Genomic DNA, 19,760 nt, shown 5'->3' on the forward strand with positions numbered 1-19,760 from the left:
ACTTGAACACAGAGACTGGAAAGACCCTCTTGTACCACAGCCAATTGAAGGCCAGAATGTGGGATGGCGGAGCCAAAGGATAAAGGTACCCAGGTACATGATGACTGTGGATCTACCACCCTGGGATGCTTTAACTGTTGTGGTGTGAAGTGATAAATACAATCAGACTCCATTTTGCTGCCTTCTATTAAAAAAAATCTATTACAAGAGCTGTTTCTGAGAAACTGAAATGAAAGTTGTTTTCTTATAATATATTGTTTTATGTACTTCGTACCCCACAAAATGTAATCAACCCAGGAAGGATATGGTGGTCTTGGTGACCCAAGACTTTGAAGTAGATTCTCACCTGGCTAACCACCTGCTGGAACTCAAGATAAGGTTGTCTAACACCTGCTCAAATCCAAGATGCGATTGTCTTGAGTTGTTGTGCTAATTGCTGTCTTTTTTTTTTTTTTAATTTTTTATTGGTTGTTCACAACATTACAATGCTCTTGACTGGCTTGCTTGCATGACGCTAAGAAAAGTCCCTAAGCTATAGTTTTTGTCCTTAAATTCCCAAGACACAGGCCAGGAAGTTGCTTTTCTCCCACAGAGCTTCAGTCTCTATGGGTGGGAGACAGTTCTTGGCCAGGTAAATAAAGCTCTCTTTGGTTTGAATTAGGACATAAGAGTATTTTCTAAAGCAGCTCCCCATAACAAAACCAAACTTTAGTTTTAGATATTTCCCCTTAAGAAGCCATAAGTCCCACAGTCTGCCTGTTAGCTCGCAATTTTGGCTGCTTTGAGAATAATGTGGGGTATTTTAAAACATACTAAGGCTTGGGCCTCACCTTCCAAGTGTCTGATTTTACTGATTCGTTCCCTAAACATTGACTTTGTAAAAGTTGCCCCTGGTGATTGCCCTCCGCTCAGCTAATTTCGTGAACCGCGGGTTTCGTTTTTTTCTGGAGCGCTTATACCCTGGCAGGGCGGGGCTTAGGTCTAAGTGAGTGACAGAGATCACGCGGGATCTTCTGGGGCCAACTAGGCCCCGCTTCCTCCCGCCCCGCCCCGGCCCGGCCACGCCCCCTTCCCCGCCCCCGCCCCAAAGACACCCAAACGCGCCTCAGCCGCCTAGCCTGCTCTGAGAACGCGTATGTGCGCCTGCGCAACGCTGGGCCCCGCGGGTCGTTTGAATTGCGTACCTGGAGCTGTTTCCCGCGATCCGGGTTTCCCACCGAGACTGGAATATCTACAGCTTGCTACCCAGCGGCCAGTGGGCCCTTTGCTCCCCTACCCGCAAGAGGTCGGAGTCTGGTGTTGGGGGGGTCTCTCACCTCGGAAGCACCGCTTGGCAGGTGGGGACGCGGGCAGCGCCTGGTGGGGCGGAGCACCGGTTGGAGAGTCCTTGGCTTGGTTTAGTTTGAGTGGTTACTTTGTTTGGAGCGGCCCCTTCTCACTTATGCTGGGAGTGACTAGAAACAGTTATTTTCCCTTTCTCCGCCTCATTACCAAACTCAAACAGTGAAGGCCCCACCCCGCCCACCCCAATGCTTCTTTGGGCCCATTTTGAAATTCCGTTGATTTTTAAAAAATGCATATATATTTTGCATTTTAAAAGAAAGTATCAATGTTGGCTTATGTGGAAAAAATGTTTTGGTCTTAACTGAATTCTTAAGGAAATGACCCAGGTTATCCCCTGTACCCTGTTTTGGAATCCGTTGACTGCAGAAGGGTGGCTCTAAGACTCGTCAGTACTGTGCTTTGGTTAGAAACTGAATTTTGTAGAATTGAAAGGAATTTTTCTTGAGTTTTATACTTTCCTTTCAAGGAACATTGATTTACTCATATTTACTATTCTTGGATTCTGAAAATAACAAATTTGTCTAGCTTTTCTTTTTCTAAAAAAATGTGTTTATATATTTTTTATTCAGAGACTTAAAGGATGGCTTCCACAGATCTGGAACAATTATGCTCTTATGTTAATGAAAAGATTGGCAATATTAAAAAAACTCTGTCATTAAGAAACCTTGGTAAGTAAAAGATTCACTGACTTTCCATGTACAAAATGCATTGTGATTATTGTTCCTCTTTAAATGATATCTTATGACTGATTAAGTGAATGTATGTAAGGTAATTTTAGATTTTGAATAGTGATTTTTAAAACACTACATCACTTTGTTGAATATTGCAGAGGATACTTGTGCCGATGAGCTAAATATTCATTAACTTCATTACTTATAGTTTTCTGGTGTGTGTGTGTGTGTGTGTGTGTGTGTGTGTGTACACACCACTAGTAAGATTTGAAATGTATGTGGCATCCATGGTTCTCAACCTTAATATATATGCTAAAAGAAAAGGGGTGTGGGGGGGGAACAACTGAAGTGGAAGATTCAGAGATGGACTCAGTCCATAAACCATCTCCCTGCCTGCTTTGTAGAAAGCTTATTCCTTTATATCACAGAAACAGCTCATTAAAAATGAATTTTTTATATGTATAAATTGGAAGTTATAACCATCTTTGAAAATATCTTGACATGCTGGGAAAGGATGATGTAATGAAAGTTCAAAGAAACAGATGACCCTTGTCAAGTCGAAAATGTTAAAAAAAAAAAAAAAAAGGTTTTCCACAGCCCTGTTTAGAAGTGTTAAAGATTTATTGATAAGGGCTGGGGCTGGGGCTGAGCCATAGTGCACTTGCTTGGCATGTGTGAGGCACTGGGTTTGATTCTCAGCACTGCATATAAATAAATAAATAAAGGTCTATCAACAACTCAAAAAAAATTTAAAAAAAATTTATTGATAGATGGAATTCCATCTACTGGGAAGATTATGATGAACTTTTAGTGTAGTTTGTGTTATGAATTTATAGTTTAGAGCTATTTTCAAATATGAAATTACCATGTTTATGCTCTTTTGATTTACACATACCCTCCCAAGAACTATATTCTCAATCACTATTGAGAACTTCTAATAAAGTTCCTTCCTCCATTTTAGTTATGGTTCACATACTCTAGAAAAGCTATAGGCACTGTGTACTCAGTGTAGCAACCCCCATCATTTCACACATTAGGAAACGGAGACTCTCAGAAGTCCAGTGGCTTGCCCAGTTCCCCAGCTCATGAGTACTCAGTTGGAATGACATTTGAATCATGATTTGAATCTTGATTTCCAGTGTAGAATCCTTTCTACTTCTATGCCAATTTTTTTTTTTTTTTGGATGGGGGGTTAAAAATGATTTTTGGATTTTTAATAAGTTGCCTTGTTTTGATTATTTTTCTGTAGGCATGATTACAGTTGAATTAAGAGATATAATTTGGAGATCTGTAAAGTTAGATTCAACTGGCCACCAAAGCAGAGGCCAATCTGAAGCAGTCAGGCCTGTTAAACAGATTACTATGTACTGGGCAATTGTTATTTTGTAGATGGGGAGAATAATTTGTTTTCATAGCCTATTTATTAAAGCCAGGTAGTTTATCTGCCATTTTGGCTACTATAACCTATTAGCTGACTACTATCAAAAGGAATGAATTTACTCAATTGATTATATTGCTACAAATCAGTAAAAAAAGACCCTAAAAATTTAGATGCCTAAAAGTTATTTGAGATATCAGTGCACAAGGAAGAGATATTGTATCCAATTTGTTTTTACTCTCTGAAATTATTCTCAGTAGAAATTTTAGAACTTTTTTTTTTAACCTTAAAAATGGTCAAATTTTATTTTAAAATGTGATAGCAAGATGGGGCTGTAGCTCAGTTGGTAGAGCGCTTGCCTAGCATGTTTGAGGCACTGGTTTGATCCTTAACACCACAAAAAAAATAAAATAGAGGTATTGTGTCCATCTACTATAAAAAATAAAAAAATAAAAATAAAAACGTGACAAAGAAGAGGAGAAAAGAATTTTATATGGGTACTAGAAAACATTTTATTTAGAGTAATGGATTTATTACTTATGTTGGTTATTGTAAAGCCTAAAATTCATTAATTAATCATCAAAATCTCCATAGTTTGAAAAAAGCAAATTTTATAAAAAGGAGAGTATAGAAAATTCTAAGTAAAAGAACAAAATTAAAAGATATTCAAAATGAACTAATGCTCAGTGTGTCAGTAATGTCAAATGTTGGTGCTTTAGTAAGAAATAAAATTGAAAGACTTGAGACATAAGTGTTTATTAATTATATCTGTACTTGTATGTATATGTGTACAAAGGTCCCTCATTAAATGATGGGCATACATTCAAAGATATGCACTCAAAAGTGATTTTGTCATTTTTGCAAATATCATGCTGTGCGCTGACACATTTTAAATTACTACATGCCTATGCTTTATAATGTAGCTATCATTATGCATAAAGTCCATCACTGACCAAAAGATCATTATGCCAAACATTGCTATATGTTATAAACTCAGAGAAATCAATGCACACCTCATATTGTTATGAATAGATAGACCTGTAGAACTAAAAAGAGAATCTTTAACAAGACATGTCCAATTAGACAATGATAACTGAAAGTTTCCACTGCTGAGAAGTAGAAAAATGACATTTTTTTTTTAAAGCTGCTGTAACAATGGGGTATCATTTCCTGGCTTTCTGAGTGCTCCATGTTCTCCCTATGGTTCTTTCAGCACCTGCGTAGCACAGAAACCAAGGGCTCCTGAGCCTAGGAGAGGGAGTCTAGAAACAGATCGCAAGAACAGCGGACTCCTGATACTCCACAACTCTTATTAATTTGTTTTAATTGTTAGGAGCTGAGTGTCAAAGCCAATTAGCGTCGCTCAATTAGATGGAATAATATACTGCTTCTTATTATGATGATGAAAGGCAGTTAGCATTCACTGAGTGTTTTACTAGGTTCCAGACACAGTACTTAGTCTGTCTTCTATATACTTTCATAGTGACCATAGGCCTAGGTACTGGTGTCTCTGTTTTCAAGTTTGGGGACTCTAGCCTTTTCAGTCTACTGCCTTTATAATCTACAAGTATGGCCAAAATATGCTTCTATTTATGTTTTTCATTGCTTTGTTGCTGGAAATGAAGACAGAGAGGTTTAATTATGACTGTAGGTTTTCTTTTGTGCTTTTGTTCTGCCCTTCATTCTTTTTTTTTTTTTTTTTAATTACTTCTTCTGTTTCTAAGGAGGAAGGGATTCTGGTTTTCCCATTCTCATATTTATGAAGCTAGAGAGAGGCACTAGGAGGTGGAACTGGGAATATGAAAACTTGCTGCTTTATACATTTCTTGTGTGTGTTTCTTCTCTGCACCCTGGAGTTATCACTAGCCCATGACTTTTTATGTCACTGTCTCTTTTAGGACTTTTTTTTTTTTTTACTTTAAACACAGAAAAATTATATTTTTATTCTGTCTTAAGGTTAAAGTCAATTTTTGACTCAAATAACACAAATATAATTCAGAAAGGAATTGATGAAAAGTTTGTTGAAGAAATGACAAATGTGTGTTATAGCCAAGTACACATCTCAATTCACAGTATTACTCTTTTTTAAAAAAATTTTTCATTTGTTCTAACTTTTTAGATAGTGTAAATATGAATCCCAGGCCTATATTACAAATTCCCATAGAGAAATCCTCTCAACCCCCCCCCCCCCACACACACACACATACCAGAGGACTAATTGAAAACACGAGCTTGTGATTAGAATTTGGGGATTGAACTTTCACTGAAGATATATCCTTTGAACAGAGGTCCTGGCCTCCTTTGAGATACTAATTTCCAACCACCTGTATTTTGAAGCCACAAAGCCTTGGATCCTATCCTCCTTAAAGTGAAATGCATCCACTTGATGATGTTGACAGTCTCCTCCAGCTTCCCTCCACACTCCCTAGGTCAGAGCTGCTGCAGCATCAGTTCATGTGCACTACGAAGCGCGTCTGTGGATCCCTCTTCACCTTGGAACCTTTGGGAATTTATCTTATTGTTAAGAAGGCTCAGTGAAGCAGGTAGAGGGGTGTTTATTTTATCTAATATTTGTAGGTGTTTATTATCATGAAGGAATTTGCTAAAAACAAAAGCCTCAGAGGATTCCTTGTATGTGCCTTTCCCCTACTTCTCTCCCATGCTTAGAAATGACATCTGTAGAGTCTCTAGGAAACAGGTCCCCGGCATGAAGCACCTCCAATGGTTCCAAGGCAAAGCTATCTGCCCCAAGAGTTTGCATGGTTATTGAATGCTATTGTTTTTACATATACTTTGTTTTCGACTTTATCTTTGTTTATAACAGGCCAGGAACCTACCTTGAAGTCAATATTAAATCAAATAGAAGATGAGATCATTGTAGTAAATGAACTTCTAAATAAATTTGAATTGGAAATTCAGCATCAGGAACAAACCAACACTTCACTCAAGGTACTATTTTCCTAATGAAGAAACAAAGTAAAAAGGCAACAAATACAAACTCCATAATTACCAGCTAATCTGGAAACATTCTTTAAGTTTATAATGTTCTTAGCTTTGTATATTATTAATGGTGTGAAGTGCTGTTTGTATTTTATGATCCTAGTATAAAGGATTCTGAGCACAGCTATTTCTTCATGCCAGTGGAATTGAACTTTACTAAAAAGAAGAAATAATTCTTGGTAGGTTTAATGTAAGCAAATGGTCCCCTGGGAGAGTGATGTGTGAAGAATACCTTCCTCAGGTGAGAAGATGTGGGTTCTCACAATGGCTGCCTTTGGCACCCTCTGCCATACCAAGAAAGCCACTTTACCTCTTGAGATCTCAGGATCTGCATTTAAAAAATAATACTGGGTTATTTATTAGCCTTTTTTTTAATTTCTGTATTTCTACATTTTTGTAAAATGTAATATAAGGGTTCTTCAGTAAAGGAAAATTTGAGCCTCACTTATATGTACATTTTGTTCTAAATAAGACTTCTAATTGACTTCAGCTAATAAAGGTACTGTATACTTCCTAATGAAAAAATACTCAGTCTGTACAGTAATTACCTCTTGGTGTTTTTAGGGCCATTGATGTGTTCAATGGGGCTGAACAACCTGGCCTCTGGTCCCTGTCAGACTTGTAATCCTTATGTAAAGACTTTTCAGCTATAGGAATGGGTATAATCATATCTATCTATATATGTATATGTATGTATGTGTGTGTGTGTATATATATATATATATATATATATATACACACACATATATATATACACAAACACACATTATTAGTCCACATGAAATTAGTGTCTATGAGCATCATTTAACTCTTCAAAAGAAAAGATGTCATAAATTCAAAATTGAAGCAGTATCACTATTTCAACTCTATTCTATCTAAGAACGCCCAGGATTTGTGGTAAACCTAGAGAATGTTCAAATGAGAACTGAAGGATATTTGGAATTTCTGTTTACATTATGATTGGGAGCCAGATAATAGGAATCTAATAGGTACAGAGTATTCTCATTAAAGTTTGCATAATTTCATTTCCTCAAATTCTAGCAGCAGTTAAAGATTTTTTAAAATTCAGTTATGATCTAGTAGAGATATTCATTAAGCTGGAATGTATGCATGATCACATGAAATCATTCCAAGCAGCATTTCGTAGTTGTCATTTGTGTAGGCATTGTCACTTGGTACTGTCATATATGTAACACTGGGGAATGCAGGTTAAGTTAGCAAAAGCAGTTTATCAGAATGAAAAAAAGATCAGTCTTTCATCTATTTCTTAGTTGCTTCCCAAGGTTAAAGTGTTGGAAAGACTTAAATCTCAATCTTGCTTTGTAATGTAGTTATAGTGATTTTTCTCTGATGAAGTCTAGTAGGGAACAATATTATTATATCACTGTCCAAAAAGCTCTAGAAGCCAAAACTCTTGTTTATTATTTATTTTTTTCCTCTGTGGTTTCGGGCATCAAACCTAGGGCCTCATACCTGTGCAAGCTTGGTGGTTCATCACTGAGCTATAACCACAGCCCCTAAGGTTTTTTTTTTTTTTTTTTTTTTTTTTTTTTAATATTGCTGTACCCAGTGATTTTTTTTCCCCCTTTCATTCTGTATCCTCAAACCTCACAATCACTGTGATTATGGTTCATAGGTTTTTTTTTTGTCTTTATAATATCTTATAACACACAGGAAGGAAGTTAATGAGCATTTAAAATTTTTAGGAACTCTGTGAGTCTCTTGAAGAAGACTATAAAGATGTGGTACATCTCAAAGAAAATATTCCTTCCCATTTGCCTCAAGTAAACGAAACCAAGAGCTCGTAAGTATACTTATAATTATTTTTTCTTGCTATCTGGATTTAAACCCATGAAAACAAATATCTCAGAGCCATTTTCTCTATCATGTACTTGTTATTTTGTTGGTTGTCATCCATTTTTTTTTTTTGTCATGTGTAGTAGAAACTATATGTCCTCCTATTTTCACCAGTTTTCTTATCCTGCATCTCTGAGGAATATTTTTCCCTACTTGAAGTGCGTTTTTGAAATAAAATATTGGTGGCATTGAACTGGAGAGATGGGAAAGGAGAAATAATAGAAGACAAAACACAGGCCCTCCCAAATTATAAAGACAGAAGATGATGGAAGATCCTACTCAAGAGTCAGGCAGTGAGAACAAGGGAAGAAGGGCAGACAAAACCTCAGAGAGGCAGAATGGACAGTGATGGCTAAGAGACATGAGGCAGGCTTCTGTGGGGCAGGCTTCTGAGGGGCAGGCTCCCGAGGCTCTCTTCTCACTCGTTCTTTCTCTTAGAACAATTTCTCAGCCTCAGCCCCATTGCTGTTTAGGCAGGTAGTTCCTTGTTGTGAGATTAGGGTATTCAGTAGCATCCCTGATTTCTACCCTCTGGATGCCAGGTGCATCCCTCCTCCATACCCAGTTGTGGCAATGATGGTCTTCAGACATTGCCAAGTATCCTCTGCAGGCATATTATCCCTGGACCGCTTTAGAGTAAGAATAAACTTGATAAATTTCTCTTCTGAAAAATAGCTAAAGAAACACTCGACTTAGCTCTTTCCCCGCTCCTGTTTTGCTGTCCTTTCTCCCAGGAGTCCTAGTGCCTAGCTCTTCTTTACCACCATTCTTATGAAACTGATGGCTTGCAGGTCACAGAGAGGTTGAAGTCCCTCTAGCCCTGGTTCTGCTTTCCAGGTCCTGCATTGTCTACCCCTTTAGAGATGCTGCTTCTGCACTGACTGTGGTTGGTTCCTTAGCTGTCATCCCATACTGACCTGGCTGCTTGCTTTCCCTCTGCCATTCCATAAATTACAAGTGTCTCCTGAAGCTATTTACTCTTGCTTACCTAACCCTATTGTTAAAGCTCACAAATGTCCAGCTCCAGTCATGACACATCTTAGTTCTAGTGATTTCGTGGCCTACTGGGAATCTAATGAAGGAAATATTTTCTCTTCGAACTTTGCAAGTCTAGGGAAGAACTCACCAATTGTCTTACTACTCGTCACCCAACCTGCTGGTCCTGTCCTCCCATCAAGTAGCAGGGACTTGGCATCCTTACTTTGCCTCACTGTCTTGTAGCCATCACTGGTCCATTCTGCCTCTCTGGGGTTTTATCTGTCCATCCTTTTCCTTATTCTTACTGCCTGACTGTATAAGATCTTCCATCATCTTTTGACTTTAAGATTTGGGAGGTCCTGTGTTTTCTCTTCCAGTATTTCTTCTTTCCCACGTCTTCTATTCTCTGCCACCAAAATTTTACTTCTAAAAAGTACTTTGAATAGATAAAAACATTCCATGACCCAATTAAAGAAACAGAAAAGTTTTGAAATGTATCATATATACAGAAAAGTGATTAAAGTATTACTTTTACAAATTGAAGAATAATGATACAAACATCTGTGTGTCTACTAGCCAACTTAAGAAACAGAACATTACCAATACCTTAAAAATACTCCTAATGCAGACCCTCTCTCTGTCACAGAGGTACTCACTTTCCTGTCCTTGAGGACAATCCTGCCTTTGCATGTGTGTTTCCACAAATAGTATATTGTTTAAACTTGGAAAACTGAAAGGCAAACAGTGAATCTTGCCACTAGGAAAAGAGTTATAGTGCTGTTGATGGTTCAAGGTCTCCAGGAATGAAAGCTCTTCAATGTCTCTGGTTGTGATCAGCATGCCTGAGAATTTTACTGCAAGAAGAGAAGACTAGTGGACAAGGTTATGAGAGAATACTAGAGAACAGAGTCATCACCCTATATCTTCAGGATTGTAGTATGTGCCAGACTTTAGACATCTGGCAGGAATATGACAGGAGAACAGGAGTTCACTGAGGGTTGAAATTCTCTGGGGGTAGGTCAAGCAGAACCTTTCTGTAGGTTGAAATGATTGTTGTTGACTGATACACACAACAGGGCTTTCAGGAGCAATCTGGCGCTTACTTAGCATATGGTGAAGACAAGCAAGTATAGGAAAAAGTAAGGCAGTTTCTCAGTGGAGTCTCACATTAGCATTCACATTAGGATGATGATATCTTCACATTGGGCATCTTTATCTCAATAGCCCACAACAGCCATTTGGGCCCACCTGATTGCTCTCTGTCTGGTGCTCAGCTGTAGTCTTGGGGATTCCCTATGCTTGCTTCTGTGTTGGATTTGTTGTTTCCTGGTGTTTTCTTTCTTGTAGTGGTCAAGCCACTATGGCCACAGAGTTTTGTTCCTTCCCTGGCAGTTATACAGCCTAGAAGCTACAGTCTTTCTTGAGCTACATCAGGCTTTTCATTAAATAAATTTAGGCAGACTGAATATAGTGACCCGTGCTCATTGCTGGCAACAACTGACACAAGCAACAGGATGAATTAGAATAAATGGAGGTCTAAGATGAGTAATGTTGGCAGTTCAGAACTATGGAAGTTGGGAAGAGATGTCTAGCATATATCCTATGTAGTCTATGTTTCAGGTATGTGAGTAAATATAGCTGTATTATTGAAGAATTGGGGACTAATTTTTTTAACATTTCCTTCACTATTTAATCTTAATAGTGAAGGGATAGGAAAAATGTTGGCTATAAAATTATTATAACAGGATGAGTCATGTGTTTATTGATTATTTTCAGTTGGGAAAAATTTCCAGGATACTGCTTAATTCTGACAATTACCTGTTCATATGTACATCTCTATTTTTTAGGGTTAAAGGGCCAGATCTTGACCCTGATGGACCAGTCAAAGTTGAGGAATCTGTACTCATAAAGAAGACTCCCAAAGAACAAAAAAGTATTAATAGTATTAAAGAAATGCTGTTTATAACTACTGAGGAGTTCAATGGTGTTCCTGCGTAAGTTTTTTTTTTTTTTTTTTTTTGGTACTGGGGATTGAACTCAACTACTGATCCACATTCCCAGCACTATTTTGTGTGTTATTTAGAGAGAGTCTCACTGAGTTGCTTAGCTTTTTGCTGAAGCTGGCTTTGAAGTCATGATCTTCCTGTCTCAGCCTCCCAAGCTGCTGGGATTACAGGCATGCACTACAGTGCCCAGCCCAAGATAGATTTTAATGTTTAACTCTTGAATAATCAACATACATGATTATTTAGATCATAAGGCCTGATTATATTAGTTGTAATATGTGGAGTACAAATCCTAGTCTTATCTAAAATATTTTTGCATTGTGTTATGAAAAGGCAGGAAATGTTTTGTTGAAAATGCTCAAAATCAGGGTTTTTTGTTTAGCTGTAAAAATCTCTTTTCATGGACATTTAGAGATTTTGCTTATGTCTTCTCTAGGACCATTCTGTGATACAGATTTACCTAAGTATATCAGTTTTGTGGTAGTTTTAAATTGAGTGTGTGTGTAGATTTGAGAATTAGAACAGAGTACATGTGTGGTTTCCATTTATCTCTTGTACCACATCTTGTTGAGTCTGTGCTATATTCTGTCACTGAGGAGACACAGGAATGAATAAGACGAGATGCCTCCCCTAGAGCGAGGTTTCCTTTGCTTGTTACAGATGGCAGTAATGGGGAAGTAATTATGGAAATCCCTGCTCTTAAACTCTCCTAATTCTGGGGTTTTGTGTAACCTTTTTTTTTTTTTTTTTTTAAAGAGAGAGAGAGAATATTTTTAATATTTATTTTTTAGTTTTCGGCAGACACAACATCTTTGTATGTGGTACTGAGGATCGAACCTGGGCCGCACGCATGCCAGGCGAGTGCGCTACCACTTGAGCCACATCCCCAGCCCTTGTGTAACTTCTAAGTTTTATATTATGTTACATTTATTGTTCCTTTTATTACAAATAATATATAGAGAGTTAGAAAATATTTATTGTCAGAAAATAAAACTCATTTGTAATTCTACCACTCAGATAAGACATGGTATTTCTTTCTAGATTTTATTTTATTACACACACATAACAGGTATTTCTGATTGTTTTTACAATGTAGTTAAACTATAATTTACTTTTTTTTTTATCCGGAATTTTTTCTTCATTAACTATCACTGAAAACTTGGATTTTAATAGTTGTGTAATATTTCATTATGTAACCATCCTATAATTTATTTAAGGATTCCCTTTTTTTAATATAAAACTTTTAATTGGGTTGTTTATTTTCTTATTGTTGAGTGAAAGTTCTTTGCATATCTTTTCTTCTCTGGTGGTCCCATTGTGTGTCTGCCATATGCCATACATTTTGTAGTTGCCTCGCAGTGCTTGGGTTTTCTGTTCTGTCCCTTGCCCCCACCCTCCGCAATATGGTTTGAGAAGTTTGTATTGACATATCTTCAAGTTCACTAATTCTTTGCTTAGTTGTGTCCGGTCTGCTGATGAGCCCATCAAAAACTTCTTCATTTCTGTTAGAGTTTTTAAATATCTAGCATTTTGTATTGATTCTGGAGTTCTCTCTATTTACTTTACCCATCTGTTCTTGTATTTTGTTCTTTTTAAATTAAAGTCCTTAGAATATTAAACAGTTATTTCAATTAGCAGTTTGATTCTTCCAAAATCTATTATTACTGAGTCTGCTTCTGATGCTTGCTTTGTCTCTTCAGACCATGCTTTTTATCTTTTTATTATGCCTTGTAATTTTCTGTTGAGAGGGTAGGCTTAATCTCCAGCACACCTCGCCCCCCCACCCCCCCACCCCCCAAAAAAAGCAAGCTGCATGGAGCGTACCTGGTAATAAGAACTGAGGCTTCTAGTAAGAGGGTTTTTGTTGCTGTGTTTAGGAGCTGGGCTGTTAATATTTGCTATAGAGTATTCAGTTTCTTATAGTTTCTATTGTTTGTCTTCCCTGTTGTCTTTGGATTCCCCTAGAAACTCCTTCTTAAATAGATTCTGACTTGTAGCTTGCTCAATTTTGATCCACTATTAACATTGGGGCCTTGTTGGCTGGTGGTAAACTATGGTAAAGTAGGAAGCATTATATCATCTGGTGGTTAATTCTCAGGCTTTTCGGTGGGTTTGACCAAGGTCTGACTCTGGTTTCTTAGCTAGAGGACCTAAAGTTCTGTGATTACCTCCCTCTAGGTCCCATAAACCTCTGTTAGTTTCTCTTGAGGACAGGCCTTTGGAGAAGAGAACTGCTCTAGGTATAATTCACAATAGTTATTTTTCTTTGAGCTATCTCAAAATGATTATGTTTTCCCTCATGCCGTTAAAAGAGAATTTTTCTTTGAACTGCACCATTAAAAGCTGGGAGGGGGAAGCTATCTTAGAGATAAAACTAATGAGCATGGGGGGCTCCCTAAGCTGGTCCCCAGGATTTTTTAGATTTCAAACTAATTCAAAATGAACCTTAGCGATTTATCAGTTACTGTTAAAATATTCTTGTAGTTACTAGTTCCAGTGGCTTCTCTTCCCAGGAAGCTGAATTTCTCTGTATTTCCTTGTGATTTCAGTTTGGGAGCCAATGCTTTGCCCTAGAACCTCAGTTCTCTGATGGACTGAAGAAGAGTTATGGTTTTAGTTTGTTCTTGAGAAGACTGGAAAGAGGAGAGGAGTTCAAAGTTCTTTACTATCAGAGTTCTACATCCCCATTTTTATTCCTATTAATAGTGTATAAATGAGAATACCCATCTTGTCTCAGCCTTGCTAGCATTACCTACTGTCTTAAAAATTATTGCCAAGTAGTCCCTGAAAGATATCTGCTACAATTTTGAGACAAGTATTGAGGCTGACATTTCTCTTTAGTCTTTTTTTGTTTTGTCACTCCATCATTTCCTTTACTGACAACTTTATTTCCACAGAATCAGTTTGACACTTTAATGCTGTTCAGTTTTGCTTGTAGTTATTGCTGGTCATCACCTGAGCTACAGGGAAGAGCAAATGGCCATGAGGAGCAGTGGACAAGAAGTTCTTAGAAAATGCTGTGTGTAGGGGTGAAGGAAATTAGAACAGTGATGGTAGAGGACTCATTTTGTAGGAATTCATTATTTAATGAATGAGACACAATGTTAAAAGATTATGATCAAGAAGAGTGTATTTCAAACACTTGACTTTCAATTATTAATTTAAAAGATTTAATTCTGAGAGTGGATTTAAAGTGGAAAACATTGGCAAAGATGGGGGATGGGGCTGGGCTTGTAGCTCCGTGGTAAAGCGCTTGCCTTGCATGCGTGAGGCCCTGGGTTCGATCCTCAGCACCACATAAAAATAAAGAAATAAATAAAGATATTGTGTTCATCTACAACTAAATAAAAATATTTTAAAAAAAAGATGGGGGATGGATTCAGAGGAAATAAAGTGATAATCAATAGGACCTGGAGGAATTCCTAAGTGCATTGTGGAGAGCAATGGTATTCGAATTGAGTTTGGAAATTGTGTTTAGAAAAAAACTGCTGCAGAAGTTTGGGAAAAAGAGGAATAATGAAAATGAATGCTTTTGGAAATATGAGCTTTCTCTTTTAAATTCCTTTATTTTTTTATATTAAAGAACTTTTAAAAAAATATTTTTATTTGTTGTTGATGGGCCTTTATTTTATTTATTTATATGTGGTGCTAAGAATTGAATCAAGTTAGGCAAGAGCTCTACCACTGAGCCACAACCCGAGCCCAATACTAAAAAACTTTTGATGGAAAACTGCCACCTTGAGTAGAAACTCTTTGACAGAGTTCAACATGATGAACTCACCATGGGATACCACCCGTAAATTATTTGAGCTTATTTGTGCATCTTCACTTGGCCTTGAGCCAGGAAGATTTAGGTTTGGCATTGCAGATTATTTTGTGACTCCTCCCACTCAATGGATTGCACAATGCATGTGACCTCTGTCTTTGCTTTGCTAGGGAGACCACTCTCATAGCTGCAGAGTGGGGTGTAATCCATTGGAAAATGGACAGCCCACCTCCTACCTTATTTGGCAAAAGAACATCCAATGAAAAACCTTTGATGCTTCCCACATATAAATAAAGCAAATGGGCTTTTGTTCTCTCTTTCCAGTGTGGAAGCTCGACCCCTAAGGTTGAAGAGCCGTCCCATCCCCACTTTCTAACATTATTTCCTGTGTCCTGTGGTTTCTTTGCTGTTTTTCTCTTTCTTAACTTTATTTCAGAGCCAGCTTGTTACTTGCAGAGGAACCCCGAATTTCATTGCCCACAGAGGATTCGGGCAAGAAACACAAAGCAACAGCTTGTTGAGGGGAGAATGAGGCAGATGATTGAGTTTTGGTTTTGGTGTGTCCAGAACCCTCAGAGTTGAGAGTTTCTGATTTTTATATTCTGAATCCTTGGTAACAGGACAGACAAACATGGAAGAAACAATTCTTTGAAGGACTTTGAGGTAGCCAGTAGAAAGGAGCATGGCTACAGACTGCTTTTGTGCTGAAATTCGGAAGCCTCTTATTCTTTATGTCCCCTCCCTAGCAGTTCTTCTTTGTCACTGTCATCTTCTTTCCTGTGGCCTTTTTAACCTCATCTTCCCTTCCGCCCCCCCCCCCCCCCACACACACACACTGAACACATACTGTTTTCAGAAAATGATGCTATGGGTTGTATACTTTCTCAACATTGAAATTTTTCTTTGCATACATTTTTAAATGCCTAAATAAATACATCTTGTGGTTAGTTAGTTCATTTAAATTAGAATTTGCTTATTTTGGGTGTAAATATTGTATAGGTAGAGAATAGAAATTGATTAATGCATCCAGATATGAATTAGGGAAGCTAGGCACTGGTATATTGCCACCTCAGTTTACTTTTTCAGCTGTTGAGATGTGTCTGGTCTATTTGAGAGTTGATATAAATTGTTTTTAAAAGGGCTTTTTAAAAAAATATAAAGGATATTTGGGCCGAAATTGTAACTCAATAGTAGAGCGCTTGCCTAGCATGTGTGAGGCATTGGGTTCAATTCTCAGCACCACATAATAATAAATAAAATAAATGTCCATCAATAACTAAGAAAATTAAAAAATATATATAAAGGATATTTTGCTACAGTACAAATTTGTATTTTTCAAAGAAAGTAATTTGAAAATATATTTTTTTACAGGTACATGAAATCCCGCTTGACCTATTGTCAAATCAATGATGTTATTAAAGAAATCAACAAAGCAGTAGTTAGTAAATACAAGATTGTACATCAACCAAAATCATCTATGAATTCTGTGGCCAGAAATCTCTATCAAAGATTTATTAATGAAGAAACAAAGGACACTAAAGGTAAAATGATATGCATATGCATGTACCTGTCAACTGTTGGGAATCTGATTAATTATGAGCAGCAAAGGTGATTCTAGAAAATTCTAAATCTAGATGGTTAAATCTCAACCAGGGCAGTTTTCCAGCTAACAACATTTGTCATGCTGGAGACATTTTTAGTGGTAGCAGCTGGATAAAGGGTGCTCCTGGCCTCTAGTGGATAGGAGCTAGGAGTGCTGCTCAAACACCCTACAAAGCATAGAACCGAGCCCAACATGGCTAATGCTGAGGAACACTGCTTTAGAGTCTGTTTTGAAACTATACCCAAAGTTTTGAGAATTAGAATTGTAATGATACCAGTTGGTCCTGCTTATATAGCACTTACCCTGTGCCAGAGAATGTGCTGAAGTCTGATCCTCACACATCGCTATATCATTTTGCAGATGAGAGTTTAACTTATCCTAGGTCATCTGCTTGAATGGTAAGGCTACTCCATTCTGTTAGCCACCACCATATAATGCCTCTCGATAAGTGAATTGTTCAAGAGATACCATCAGGCAGCTGGTAATCTAATAAGCAGGGTCACCGTACTGAAATATGCAATTTTAGTAAGAATAATTAGTTTAGCAAGAATATAATTTTCTCACTTTGATTGGATAATGACAGTAAGAATGACTAATGTCATTTATATTCAAACTTTAATGCCTTAAAGACTCATCTTAAAAGTTGTCTTCATAAAAGTTAGCACTAACATTTTTATTTTCAGGACAGTATTTTATAGTGGAAGCTGACATAAAGGAATTCACAACTTTGAAAACTGACAAGAGATTTCACGTGATCCTGAATATCTTGCGACACTGCCGGAGGCTATCAGAGGTCCGAGGGGGAGGACTTACCCGTTATGTCATAACCTGAGACCCTTGTAAGCTTTGGAATTAAACAGTAGGGTATAGAAGCTAGTTCTATGATTTTCTTATATATAATTTCTTTAGCTTTTCATTTTCAATTTGTTTCTTATAGAAACAAGATCTTTTTGGATAAAGTATGTATATTTTAAAGGTCACTTCTTTTCAGCAAATATTTAATCACCTACCACATAAGCCTCTCTACTAGGCACATCATGGACTAAACTTGCTCATGTCTAGTTTTGTGCTAGACGCCGTGAAATGGGTATAGATGTGATATTGCAAGAAAAAATCAAGAAGATGAGGTCAAGGATACCCAGGCCCTTTGAAACTAAATGTCATTCATGTCAAATTCCATCAAAGGCATTTCAGCCTCCAGGTGACTTCCTAGAAGTGGATTTGAAGGTGGCTTATCTGATTATTGTGCTTTTCCACATGTCCTTAGGGACCAGCTCACCTAAAATGTATTCAGTATAACCCAGTCTGTAGACTTCAGCCTGTAATGAAAGTATATTAAGATAATGTAATGTCATGATGTAATAAATTTATATTTGTTATTCATCCTTGGTTTTTTGTTCAGAGCTCCTAAAACCCTTGTAATGTCCTGAGGGATAGGGATACATCTTTTGTACTCACTGGTCTTTGGCCTCAGTTCCTGACACAGGGCTCTTAAATCCCTTTGAATTTCCTTGCAACAGGAGCCTTTTGAGGGGGCTGGGGTTGTAGCTCATTGGTAGAACACTTGCATAGCAAGTGTGAGGCACTGTGTTCAATCTTCAGCACCATATAAAAATAAATAAACGAGAGGTATTGTACCCATCTTCAACTAAAAAATATATGTTTAAAAAAAAGGTGCATTTTTTTGTTATAACAAGACAATTCTTGGTGGGCTCCTGGACAGCAGTGGATGGGGTCTGGTCACAATGACTAGATGGCTGCAACTTTTAGCTCCCCAGCTATCCCCAGGGAGGGGAGAAGGCCTGGAAATAGTGTTAGTGATCAATCATGCCAACTTTATGAAGTCATAAACATTTTTAAACTGTGGACTTCGAAGAGTTTCCAGGTAGGTAAACACATTGATATGCCAGGAGGTGTTGCACCCCACCTGTACAAGGACAGAAGCTTCTGTGCTTGAGGCCCTTCTGGAAGTCACTCTGTGTACCTCTTCAATTGGCTGCTTATCTGTAACCATTATAATACCCTTTATAATAAACTGGTAAACATAACTATTTCCCTGAATGCTGTAGTCTTAGCAAATTATCAAACCTATAATGAGGGGAAGTGGGAACCCCTGATTTGTAGCTCATTGAGCAAAAGTATGGGTAACCTGGGGACCCATTAGTTTGAGTGGTATGTGAAATACAGACAGTCTTGTAGGACTAAGCCCTTAACTTGTGGGGTCTCTACTAATTCCAGGTAGTTAGTGTCAGAATTGAATTGTAAGACATGCAGGGTGTCCAGAGAGTTGGAGAATCCGATGGAGTTATGGGTATGAAGCATCCCCCCAAAACTCCTGTGTTAATGCAGGAATAATCAGAGGTGGAATGATTAGATTATGAAAGCTGTAACCTAATCGGTCCATGCTAGTTTGAATGGACTAACTGGGTTTAACTGTAGGCAGGTGGGGTGTGGTAGAAGCAGGTAGGTTACTGGGGGAAGGCCCTTGAAGGGTACTTCTTCCCTGCAGGGGTTGGGAAGGTCTTTCCTAACTGCTATGAATGGTGCAATATTCCTCCACCAAGCCCTTATACCTTGATATTTTGCCTAATTTCAGGCTCAGGCCCCAGAGCTATAGAGTAGGCTGACCATGAACAACTCTGAAACTGTGAGCCAAAATAAACTTTTGTTCCTCAGTATGGTTCTTTGTCAGGTATTTTGGTCACAGCAACAAAAAAGCTTACTAACATATGGAGGGAACTCCACACGTTTGGAGTCAGAAGTATTATGTGAATGTAATATAGAAGAAAACAGTGAAGGTTTTCCCTGTTGAGATAAAAATAATGGCAAGATAATGTGTGCACAGGTTGATGGGGATGATGTGAATGTGGGTAATTGGATTTTAAGAACTGAGCCCTGTTCTGCACCTGGTTAGACAGTCTGATCTATCTGTGGCCATGCCATCTGCTTGGCAAACTCATCCCTGCAGCGGAGAAAAAAATGTGTTATCTGGCCTCATGGCCTTGTTAACACCCTCACTAGTGACCACAGAGTATAGGCCCTGATTACTGATCCTTTCTCCTTAATTCACGTGCAGGCAAGTTGTATTTTTATGCCTCAATTTAAATATTAATGATGGCATTATCCTTTATTTTGTTTTTAAGTCTTGCTTCATGTT

The 19,760-nt window shown here is 37.8% G+C and overlaps 1 protein-coding gene across 1 annotated transcript; it reads left to right on the top strand.

The window, feature by feature from the left end:
* Positions 1-1,118: 1,118 nt before the first annotated feature.
* On the top strand, positions 1,119-17,916 carry SKA1 (spindle and kinetochore associated complex subunit 1). The gene is made up of 7 exons (XM_081263229.1): positions 1,119-1,337; positions 1,914-2,012; positions 6,218-6,342; positions 8,100-8,197; positions 11,076-11,222; positions 16,372-16,541; positions 17,287-17,916. Exons 2-7 carry the CDS (start codon positions 1,925-1,927, stop codon positions 17,433-17,435), a joined length of 777 nt encoding a protein of 258 aa, XP_081119355.1. The 5' UTR covers positions 1,119-1,337; positions 1,914-1,924; the 3' UTR covers positions 17,436-17,916.
* Positions 17,917-19,760: the final 1,844 nt, after the last annotated feature.

This window comes from Spermophilus citellus (genome assembly GCF_964194105.1).
Source record: "Spermophilus citellus genome assembly, chromosome: 12".
Classification (NCBI taxonomy): domain Eukaryota; kingdom Metazoa; phylum Chordata; class Mammalia; order Rodentia; family Sciuridae; genus Spermophilus; species Spermophilus citellus.